Genomic DNA, 11,947 nt, shown 5'->3' on the forward strand with positions numbered 1-11,947 from the left:
CTCTGGAACTTTTTAAAAAAATCTCTAAATTAGAGTTCTAAAACCAGCCAGGCCCAAGTGTAAGGATTATCTGCTTGATGTGCATAAAATGTTTACCGCGGTCATATAGTAGGTAGTCCAGAAAATACCAGCTCCTCTTTAGTATAACTGGAGTTAGCACGGAATTACCCTGAGAAAGTGTTGGTCCTGGCCTCACTCGGATCCATCTGGGCTCCCATCATCTAGAATTCCTGCCTTCCCTGCCTCGTTCCTTCAGGGATTAATTCCGTGAATGGACGTACCTAGTCTTTCCATCATGCAGGACTCTGGGTCATACCAGACATTATAGCAGGTCAGACTCCCTAGAAAGCCAGCTGTGAGCCAGAGATGTGCAGGCAGGACGTTTACTGGGAGCTTGGGTCCCAGGATCGAGTGGAGGGAGGAGGGGAACTCCACTGCCGGCTCAGTGAGGGCCCCGCTGATCCCACGGGAGCTCAGAGTTGACCTGAATTGAGGCAAAGGGTCTGGCCCTTCCTTCTCTGCACTGACCGGTTGTTGGGAACTGATGGGGACGTGACCTTTGGCCAGGTGCTCTCTGTAGCTGAGGCGATTCTGGAAAGCTGCCAGCATCTTCAGCGGCTGAGAGAACACACTTGAGTCAGAAAGGAGGGGTCGGGAGCATCTCATGCCTCCTCTGCACACACCTTGGACCGGCCTTGGCCTTGGAGACAGCAGTACCAGTCTTGCCCTTGTGGTTCCAGGCAGACCCAGGTCCAGTCCCGGCTCAGCCACTTTCCAGCTGGTCCCTGGACAAGCTCCCTCGCCTTTGTAACTGAAGGATGCCTCATACCTTGAACTCTTTCCTCACTGTTTACTGAGGAATGTTTTGTACGGTTGTGGGGGAGCTTAAAGTGAGAGAAAAAATGTCAACGTGATAAAAAGAGCAATAAACACTCATCCGTGTGCCTCGGTGGGGATGCGGGTGGCTGTGGGTAGATGAAATAACTAAACAGTGTTTTGGGGGTAGAAGGGCCACTTACACTGTGATGAGCGGTGCCCTGGGGCAGCGGCCCTGTCATTCTCACGGGTGCCACTCTCACCTTCGAGTGCCCGATGGGTGGCCAGCCACTGCCCTCCTGTCCTCCATAAGGAGATGAGCATGCTTCACTTGCGCATGGCCTGACTCTGGTGCTGTCTCCCTCCAGGTGACACAGAAGTACTCTCTGGTGATCGTGCAGGGCCATCTGGTCTGCGAAGGGCTCCTGCTCTTTGGCCGACAACACTTCTACGTCTGCGAGAACTTCACGCTCTCCCCTGTGGGTGACGTCTACTGCACCCGCCACTGCTTATCCAAGTGAGTGCCCTCCCCTACCAGCAGATTCATCCCTGAGCCCCCCACAAGCTGTCTTCTCTGCCACCCGCACTTCTACATCTCCCACCTTGTCCTTACTGTAGACTTAGGTGCGGGCCACAAACTGAGCTATGAGATAAAACAAATGAACCTTAAGGCACAGGCAGCCACGACTGTGGTTCCCCAAAGCTGAAATCTGGAGCAGTTAACAACGTGGCCATTCTCCAAGCCTCTCCTGGCGTGGGATGCCCCACAGGATGGGGGGATTGCTCCTTAGGTGATTTGGGTAATAGAATCCAATCCCATCAGGTTACTCACTCAACACCTTCCTCCTTGTTCATGGTTTTGTAAGACATCAGGCATTGTCCCTTCATGCCCACAAGGGCCATGGGTGCAATCGGCAGTGTAAACAGGTTCTTTCGGAAAGAGTTGGGAGAACGCTGTCAAGGGACAACTTACATGTGTGTGGGAGGACTCTTTGAGGCTCCCACTCAGAGAACTGGCATGGGGCTGGTGGGGTGAGGGACAGCTACTTGAGGAAGTAGGCTGAGATCTAAGTCTTGAAGGATGGGTGAGATTTGGGTAGAAATTTAAAGAGTCATTTTTACACCAACTAATATCAGAGGTCTTTGGCAGCAAACTCCCAAGGTTCTTCTTTAGGATTAAATGTATTTGATCTCTTTGGGTTCAGTCAGCTCTCATGGATGGATTCCCTTGTGTTTATAAAGCACAGTCATTCAAAATCAAATTGATTGTGTTTGTACTTCCGCTAAAAGTTCTGTTGTCAAGTTGTATGTTTTCATCACTTACAAAGAAATTCGGATGAAAATTTCTTTATCCAGATGTAGGCCTTGATTTTTCTGGTTAGCCAAGTCTCAAGTGAAGACAAGATGACCTCTTAGCCTAGTGGCTCTCAAACTAATTTACATCGAATCACCTGGAGGGCTTGTTAAAACAGACTTCTGGACCCACCATTATCCCAGTTCCTAATTTAGGAGGTCTGGGTTAGGGTTTGAGATTTCAGCCAGTTCTCAGCTAGTACTGATGCTACTGGTCTGGGACCACACTTTGAGAACCACTGACAGAATAGCCAGTCTTACCTGCCAATAACTAAGAATTTAAGCCCCAGGTGTCATGTCATTTCCAGCCTATGTCAGGAAGCAAGAGTTTAAGGAGTCTGGAAGGATAGATGTCAGCCCACCCTCCTCTGATTTAGGTTTGCTTTAAAATACTTGGCATTTTTTCTCTCTGCTAATTTCCATCTTTTATTCATATCAAACGTTCACCGATTGCAGTGAGTCTTCTGTACTTTTCCAAGGCAGAAGCATAATTAATACTTGGCACACTCCTCCCATCTTACTGCTCATGTTTTATTGATACTGATCAATATGGACAATGGATCTGCAGACTTGCCTTTCTGAGAGCGGATGAAAGCTTTCTTCTCTACCTATATGCATGGCATGCCCATGTAATGACTGCATAATCCATTGCTTCACTCTCCACCTCTGGTTTAAATTGAGTTAGTGTTTAGATAAGATCTTATTGATTAGGTAAATTGTGTTTATGAGGTGCATGTAATCATGATCGAATTGACTATCTGCACTTTTAATAGAAGCCCGGGCTTCAGGTTGGATGCACTCGCTTGCTTGGCAATGACAAGGGAGACTTCCCATGTCTGGAAATGTGCTCTTCTAGAATGCAAGTAGGAGTGTCGTGAGAACAAATTACTGCCTTGGAATGTCATGTGGGAATTGCGTAGGAAATTTTAGTCACCATACCTCAAAGAAGAGTTTGTTAACCAGACCGTGCTTCCTCTCGGTGGTCTTGTATACTGCCTGAGAAACTGCTGGCGCTCTTGGAGATGTGACTCTCAGAGATGGACTATTAGATCACGTCAGATCAATGGGGATTAAGTCTTATTTTGACCATGGAGACTAAGGAAGGTACATAAATAAGCCAGTTAAAAATAAAGCTAAGTCAACTCTGAAATGTTTCTCTTAAAGACTGCCATAAATTTGAGTGTAGTTGAGCATTAGACCTTGAAAGAGGCTCTCTGATGGACCATAAAAATATCCCAAATAAAACTCAAGAACACTGCAAGTCCTCCAGCAGTGTTTGGACTTGTGTACTTTGGAACTTCCCTCAGAAAGTAAGAACCTTTCTAGAAGGTTACATTTTGCTCCCGGTGGGACCCCTTCTTGGCTGAATAGGGTGACCATATTAGTTTGCCAGAGCTGCTGTAACAAAGTGTCAAAACGTGGGTGGCTTTGAAAAAACAGAAATTTGCTGTCTCACCGTTCTGGAGGCTAGAAGTCTGAAATCAAGGTGTCAGGAGGCCACGTTCCTGCTGCAGCTTTGGGGGAGGAGCCTCCCTGCCTCTTCGAGCTGCTTGTGCTTCCTGGCAATCCTCAGTGGTCCATGGCTTGTAGATGTATCACTCCGGTCATGTGGCATCTCCTCCCTGTGTGTCTTCATGTGCTCTTCCCTCTGTGGGTTTTTCCCCTTTACATGAGGAGACTGGTCATACTGGATTAGGGCCTGTCTTAATCACCTCATCTTGTTACCTCCATGATTTACTTCAAATAAAGTAACATCCTGAGGTTCTGGGGATTAGGACTTCAACATATGTCTTTTGGGGGACACAATTCCACTCATGACAGCCAAACTCACAAGGTATATAGCTTTTGATTCATTTGGTGGGAATCCAAACCATCCAACTGGCTCTTCGTGTTGGGGTGCTTTTAATTAGGTATCTCCTTCACATCAGCCAGCAGTTTTAAGGCATCCCTTCTCTGTTTAATTTAATTCAACAAATGCTTATTGAAAATCTGTCTTGTACCAGCACTGTGGTAGACTCCACAGATACAGAGATCAGTCAGATGTGGGCTGAGTCTGGTAAAGAGTTTGTGACCTAGTGCATGATTTGGGTATAAATTCTAGGTGTCAGTTCTGACAGTCATTGGATACATTCAAATGTGGGGAAAATCAAAGTATATTTTAATCTGAAATCCACTTCTGTTACCAAAGACTAGGTCAATCAATATCATAATTATCTGTTAGCTTACTGTGATCTCCCTAGTTAAGAATATTAAAAGATATGTTATGACCACATTGGTCAATTTGCATATTTTGTGACAGCTGTCATGCAAGAGCTGTGAACAGCATCCTTTGACTGATGGCCACAGCCCCACCTAAAGAAGAACATGGGTTGGCTGTTTCTTTCTACTCATTGACCTTGGGGGCCTGAACTCTGATGTAGTGCACAGAAAATGTAGAATATAGTGCTGGCAAAGACACCCAGTTGTAGCTGTGTGACTAATGCTGCATAAGACGGAACTCCGATCGGGACCCTCCATCAGGGGTCAGTTCCATTTTCACAATTTAATTTTCATAAGAAATTGGGTCTGTCTGAGCATTCCTGCTCTACGTGGTTATTCAGTCCCTACAGGCAAGAGAAGAATTAATGTCTTTCCTCCTAAAAGCTCCTTCCTAAAAGCATTTTCCAGGGGGTTCTTCCTCAGGTCACCACTGTTTCAGAGTCCTGGTTGAGAATCAGCACAGAGGACACTGAAAAGCGGGGAGCTCCAGAGAGGAGCTGTGTCAGTGCCCGCCAGCCTGTCCGCCTCGGGAGAGCAGGTGCTGCGTGTGAGCTTGGCTGTTAGACTCAAGAGGACCCAGCTTGGAATTCAGTTCCACGTGACCTTGGAAAAGTCTCTTCTCTTCTTTGGGATGCAGTTTCCTGATATCTGAGAGGGGAATGTTAATCACACATACTCAGTAAGGGGTCGGTGTGAGGATCCAATTAAACAACAGGGAAGTGCTGGGCGGGCTGTAGAGCAGGACAGTGATCAGTCTAGAGCAGATTTGGAGGGTGAGAGCTATGGACGTGGTCTGTGCCCCCACGAACTCACTCACAGTCAGCTGGGGAGAGAAACCAACCAGATGCGGCTAAGGTATGGAGGATGTTTGCTGCGCTCCCCCAAGCGTGGGGGCTGCAGGACCACAGAGGAGTCATCATCGTCATTGCCACCAGTGCCTTCACCTGGGATGCTGTTTGGCCTCAGTCAAGAGTAGGAACCAGAGTTACTTCTCTGGCCTCACTTAGCCCCAGGGGGAAGCATTAATAATGGACAGAGGGCCTCAGCCATCAGTAGGTTTGATCAGTCCTCCAGCAATGTGGCCCAGAGCAGGGCCCCTGAAAGAATTGTTGGAAGAAGGGACGGTAGGACCTGCAAAGGATTTGAGTCCACTCGGGGGTGCTGAGTAGCAGGCCCAGATGGTGTCCCACACCAGTAAGCTTGCAGTCTACCTGGTAGGGACCATTCTGCATAGCATGCAATGCTGAGCCCTTAGCACCGCAGACGCTGGGCCACCACCACTGACCGCTGAGCGGAGAAGTCTCGCTGGCCTACGTGAGGGCCTGATCTCTCTCCATTTCCCCCAGAAGCATGGTCTGCCCTGTAAGCTGGGCGGCGAGGGCCGCACTGGAGCTGGGGTCCGAGGAGGTGGAACACATTCTTGCGACCTTGTGCTGGAGTGAGGGCTCTTCGGCTCTGTGATGGATACGCAGATTTCTCGAGGGCTGAGGTGCTTGGGAAACCCTTGTTTTCTCAAGTCCGAAAAGGGTGTTTTATCTGAGCTTGTGTGGTCATTTACACAATGTAAAATTGCTGCTTAACTTGGATATTCAGAAAAGTAACCGTCCATAACTGAAATCAAATTTATTTCTCAAGTCCCCATTTGTTTTGCGGGTGAAAAGTTCATCTGGTTGGTTATCGAAAGGCATTTCAGTTACTTCTGGTGCAGAAATTGTTCTCTTTGCAATACTTAGTCAAATTCGTGAATCTCCCTCCCCCCACCTTTCTTCCCAAGGCGAGTCAGTATGACCTCTGGAGATGGCAGCTGGCCTGGCCCCGCGACCATCCTCCGCTCTCAGCTACAACATCACTAGTCCCTGGCTTCAGGCACAGTGCCCTGGGGTCCACCAGTAAGGCTGTGGTCCTTATCTTTCAGCCCGTCAGCTCTCTCAGCCCTGTCGCCCACCTCTTTGGGGGCTCAGAGTTTTCTGTCACTTTCTCCCATTTTACACTGGGTGCCACCCCAACACCTGGTCCACCCCAGGCTCCACGCTGCCCGAGGCTGTGCTGAACACAGGCTTGTCATCTTCTTGCCCTGCGTCTCAGGAGCTTGAAACTTCTGCAGACCTCATTGCATATCTCCTCATTCTTCCCTCATCCCCTCAACCTATTTCTGACCCCTGTTCCCAGAGCCTTTTCACCCTTACACTCTGCACCCTGTGTCACTGTCTGTCCTGGAGGCAGTCCCCTTGCCTTGCTGTCCCCTCGCCTGGTGTGGCCGGTGCCTCACCTACTCCTCGGGGCAGGCTGACCCAGACAGGGCTAATCGGGTCACAGGGCTCTGGCACTGGTTGGCAGTGGCCTTAGGTCTCCTCCCATGTGTCCTACAGTCTCAGGCGGGGCCATAGGGCAGGCAGGGGACAGGCCCGCCAGATTCCCCTTCACTGTGTGGCTCGCTTCCTTTCCAGCATCAGCGATCCATTCATCTTCAACATGTGCAGCAAAGATAGGTCCTCCGACCACTACTCATGCCAGCGCCACAGCTACAGTGACCTCAGGGAGCTCCGGCAGGCTCGCTTCCTCCTGCAGGTATGCCCCGGGGTAGGGGTGGGGGGAGAGGGAGGGCCATCTCTTCAGGGGACACGTGATCCAGGTGCCATCCAGGCCCCATTAGAATGTGAGGGGCACGCCTCTGTGACCCACATCACAGCTCTTTGGGACACATAGTGACTCCCCTTGGCTTATGTTGGGTTGGTCCCCTGGCTGAGATGAAATTCTGCCCTCTGCTTCACTGTCTCCAGAGACCCTGTCATTTGGCTCCTAATCCCTTCTCTCTTACTATGTCATTTAGGATCCAGCCTCTTTGCTTTATTTTCCCCTTGACACAACCCAGAGCTGCCGTGGAGATGCAGGAATACAGGACAGGGCAGCTCCATGGCTTCGCAGCAGTTGAGTGGCGGTCTGCCCTCTTCTGACCACGTGGACCCCTCCTCAGACCACCGCCCCTCTCCTCTGCCCTGCCCACCGCTTCACCCACCTTCCAGCTCCTGGTCATTTCCTGGCCACGTGGTTTAGAGATCTCCTGATTGTCCCCTCCAGCCAGGGTCCCAGAGCCTTGTCTGGTGCATTCAAGGGTTCACCCAGGTACTAGACAGAGCTGACTCCTTCCAGAGGCAGAGCTCTGCTGTCAGCGAGTCGCAGCCCACCCTGGAGAGATATCACCTGATTTAGAAGCATCACCTCAGTGGCAGAGGGAGGAGAAAGAACTCTGGGGCCCCCGCTGGCCCCAAACACTTCCTACCTTCACCAGTCCAGCCTCAGTAATAGAGAAGTTACATCTGTGCCCAGGGGCCTCCCAGGCAGAGGAAGAAATGAGGGACCACCCTTGTAGGAGGGGAGGGCCCAGATCCTTCCCCCTACGTTCTTGGCAGAATATTTGCTCTGCAAAGGCCAACAGAGTGGGCAGGGCTTGGCCCTCAGGAACCAAGAATAATTTCATTTGTAAATTTCTTTGTCCCTTGATCCTCCTGCAGGAGGCCTTATTATTATTTTCTGAAATGAAAACTCAGGGAAGCCCTTCTGGGGGTGCTCATGACCGTCGCCCTGCTGACAAGGGTTTAGCTGACTCCCTTCCTCTCCCTCCCCCTCCGCGGCTTTTGCCCACAAAGCAGCGAATGTTCTCATTTGGCCTGCCCTTAGTGCGGGTCTTTGAGCGGAGAGTGAGCTGGGAAGGGGCTGGTGGAGGAGGCCCCACCCTGACAGTGCTGACGTCAGCAGCATGGGCTCAGTCCTAAGGGGCGCTGCCACCTTGGCACATTGTGCGTCTCTCTGGGCTTCCGGTTCCCTGCAGTGCACAGGCAACCATGTCCTGTCTTTTCCACCATTACATATATAGCATTTAGTACATTTTGGGCACATAGCAAGTACTCAAAAATTATTTTTTTTTATAATTGTATGTCTGCCTTACAGGTTATATATAGTAGCAAATAGGTGTAGTGGCTTTCTTTCTCTTCAGTAAAAGGGGATTGTTTCCAGATGGCTGGTTAGCCTGACAGTGGTGGAAAACAGCAGGGCGTGTGTGTGTGTGTGTATGTGTGTGTGTGGCCAGGTGGGGCAGGGGGCGCTTTGTGAGCAGGACTGTCACCCGTCCAGCCCTAAATTCTCCCAGGAGAAATTCAGAGTCTGGACACTCCAGGTTGCCGGGGCAAGACTCCATAAGAGTCTACATTCATCATCCATTTGCACATTATTTATATTTCTGCTTGTAAAAAAAAAATCCGAGGCTCTTAAGTGCACCTGCAGAGGAGGAGGGCCTTACATTATCATTATAAGGACTTTCCCTCTGCTCAGGAATCTTGTGAGCTGGACTTTGAGAACTCATTTCCAGCCAGGTAGGAGCAGGACCTGACTGGTGTTGGATGCAGCACCTCATCTCTGGAGTCTGACCTTCACCCACCCCACCTGTGCCTCCAGGCCCAGGCCTCACCTCCACCCCCCAGGTCCCTCCCTCCAGCCCTGGGAATCCTCTTGCTGACTGCCTCTCATCCCTGAGCCTCCTCCTGTATGTGGGCTCACTCTAGCACTATTCCAAGTCTACTGTTTACTTGCTGTGGCTTAGAAGGGTGAGGGAGAGAGAAAGAAGGGAGGGGAAAGAGAAAGGAAATCAGGTAGAGTTTGCTTAGGCATTAACAAAATACCCTTGAAACAACTTTGCTGTGTCAGTGTGGCCACATCAAAATGGCTCAGTGAAGTGGGCTTGGCAAAGCACACGTGCCTTTAAGACTGTAGGTCAATGTAGGATGCTGCTCAGATCGGGAGCTTACACGTAACCAGCCAGCCCCTAGTGTTCCTGGTAAGATAACTCTTCGGTTTAGGAAATCAAACCCTTGACCAAGCAGTGAATTCATTGTTTGAGGATGGGAGGGATTCTTGATGGATGTCCATTGGTCAGGGCGGGTAAGTCTTGATCTTCTGTAAATCAGGCATTTACGGAAAATCAGTCTTTCAGTTTTTAAGTTTTATTTTCCAAGGGTACATGCGTGAGATTCGCCATTTCATATCCTCCAGTTCCATTTTTAGATTGAAATCCTTTCACATCTGACAGAGTCCCAAATGACCCACAGCCAGTGGCTCTGTTTCCACGGGTGTCTCCATTCCATGAAACTTTAGGAAAAGTAAAAGGGGTTTCTCTTTATAGGACATCGCCCTGGAGATCTTTTTTCAAAACGGATATTCCAAGTTTCTTGTCTTCCACAACAGTGATCGGAGTAAGGTCTTTAAAAGGTAAGGATCTGAAAAGTCCTCCGCTAAGCAAACTGATCATGAACCAATAGCAGGGGAACAGCTCTGTTCACAGGAGAATTGTTCTCAACCTACAGTGAATAGGGCTTAGGTTAGACACAAGGAAGGACTTACCCACAGAACTGTTGAGTTACAGAGCACAGTATGGAGAAAGCTATAAAAGCTCCTTCCCTAAATCCTCGGAACCAGGCTCTATTTCATGGACTGAAGTAGTTTAAGACAACAATAACTGAAGGGAGAAAAAATTGTGCAGATGCAACATATTTAATGAGGCTTCCAGAATTTTCTGGCTTTATCTTTCAATTCTCCAAGTAATTTTTTTTGGCTGAATCTTTCTTTTTGATCCCAGTTGCCAATTTTAGTTGTTTTGACTTCATATTTCATTGGAAAGAGCTCCATACAACTGATTGCCCACTTCCGCAAGGAACATCTTTTTTTCTTAAAGAGAGAAGCATGCTGCTTTAATTTAACTTGTCTTTCTCCAAATAGATTAATCAATCTAAGGGATGTAAGCTATAGTTTAAATTTTTAGTTTATTTTTATTGGTATTAAAGTTATAGATACGTAGATTTGCAGAGAATCTAGAAGGGACCGAAGGAGAGGTAGGTTCCTGGCCATAAACAGACCACACAGAAGTTGGATTAATGGAGGGGATGGTCACATTCAGCTCCATTTTGGGCTGGAAGTTCTGAGGTGAGGCCTGACATCCCTGGCCAAATGTCCCAGGTCATTTTGTGCTCCGAGGTTCTAGTCTTGTCTTCCTGTCAGCCCTGACCAGTCACTGGCACCAGGACCAACTGCTGGGTTGGAAGGGGAGGGCCAGGGTGGAGAGAGACAGCTCTCACAGAGAGGCTGTTTGCGCCCGCCCTGGGCGCATCTCCATGGACTGTGATTCTCCATTTGAGGTTCTTTCAAGATCGGTGGTCATATCGCCTCCTGAAAGGTCTTCAAGTTCCGTTTCAGACCCAACTGAAGGAGACATGCAGCGTTGAAACTTACATTCATTTTCTCTTGTCATTTCTGTGCAGTAAACAAAGTTTTCCATGATTGATCTAGAAGTCTTATACATCCATAGCTGAGGCAGTGAGCGGTGCCCAACCCCACTCCATGCTGCTCAAGGAGCGTTAAATTAAGACGCCTCTTGTCCCTGGACTACTGCAGGGGTTGCTGAAATCGGCAACAGAAATGCCAAGTGCCTGGCCCAGAAGAGGTCTCTAAAACATGTAATTTTTATTGTAACTATTGTTCTGTTGTTATCATTGCTGGTATTAAAGCTAGAATGTGTAATGGCAGAGGATGCTAAGGGTGCCTACCAGGTACGTCCAGATCTGGGGGCAGATGGTGCCCCCTGGGGTGGCCAAAATGGACTAACCTCTTGCCTGGCTCCTAAGATGACTCCCTGGTGGCGGAAAAGTCTTGACTCTGCTAATAGGATGGTTTCCCTTTTTGTCCAGCTTCTGCTCCTTCCAACCCAGCTTGAAGGGAAAAAGCTTCACAGAGGACCCGCTCAATCTAAGGTAACGGGTGCAGGGGGGAAGCCAGCCATGCTCTCTGGGCCAGCTGTGTTGGCCTCACTTTGATTGTCTCCATTTGCCTGATCCCACTGCCAAGAAGGCGGGCCAAGAGCACACCAGCCTGCCTTCTGGATTATATTTCCCGCTCCCAGCCCCATAGCACCCTCATCCTACTCCTGAAGTTCCTTCTGCCAATTAAACCTCTACAGCCAACAGACTTGAAGTCCCAAGTGCTCCGGGGCTTGTTCAAACCAAAATGGCAGGGAGTGACCCTTCGCCTGTGGTGGGTGGGGGCAGGTTGCCCAGAGAGCTGTCCACCTTGGGATCAGGCCCTCAGGTGGGGGTGTGAGCCATCCCAGGTCTGTCATTTCTATCTGCGACTCTCTGAAAGCTCGGAAAATAAATAAATACATGATAGTATCAAATCAGATGTTAATTTATGAGTCTATGATAGGGAGCATCTTTCCCAGGAGACAAAAGGCTTACAGCCCCTTCCCAAGGCCCCCCCTTACAAGTACCCAGTTCTCCAGAAGGCCTGTTCAGGATCAGCAGGTGCTTTATTTCAGTTAGGAGTGGGAACAGGGCAAGGACACTGGTTGCTTGTCTTCTCCAGGAGTTTGTGGGGGATTGGGTGGGGAGGGGAGTGGTGTTCAAAATATTTATAACGACTATGGGATGCACGCCATCCGTTCATTTAAAACTATTTACTGATAGCTTGTCATTTA

At 49.1% G+C, this 11,947-nt stretch overlaps 1 protein-coding gene across 5 annotated transcripts in view; it reads left to right on the forward strand.

Annotated features, from left to right (window-relative positions):
- WDFY4 (WDFY family member 4) overlaps nucleotides 1–11,947 on the forward strand; it is a 267,639-nt gene that overhangs the window by 195,340 nt on the left and 60,352 nt on the right. For all 5 annotated transcript variants that reach the window (XM_010963488.3, XM_045523018.2, XM_045523019.2 and 2 more), the window contains exons 44-47: nucleotides 1,185–1,333; nucleotides 6,876–6,996; nucleotides 9,605–9,690; nucleotides 11,163–11,225. In XM_010963488.3, coding sequence (XP_010961790.2) covers nucleotides 1,185–1,333; nucleotides 6,876–6,996; nucleotides 9,605–9,690; nucleotides 11,163–11,225 — 419 coding nt within the window. The remainder of the gene's footprint in view (nucleotides 1–1,184; nucleotides 1,334–6,875; nucleotides 6,997–9,604; nucleotides 9,691–11,162; nucleotides 11,226–11,947) is intronic.

This window comes from Camelus bactrianus, chromosome 11, assembly GCF_048773025.1.
Source record: "Camelus bactrianus isolate YW-2024 breed Bactrian camel chromosome 11, ASM4877302v1, whole genome shotgun sequence".
Classification (NCBI taxonomy): Eukaryota; Metazoa; Chordata; class Mammalia; order Artiodactyla; family Camelidae; genus Camelus; species Camelus bactrianus.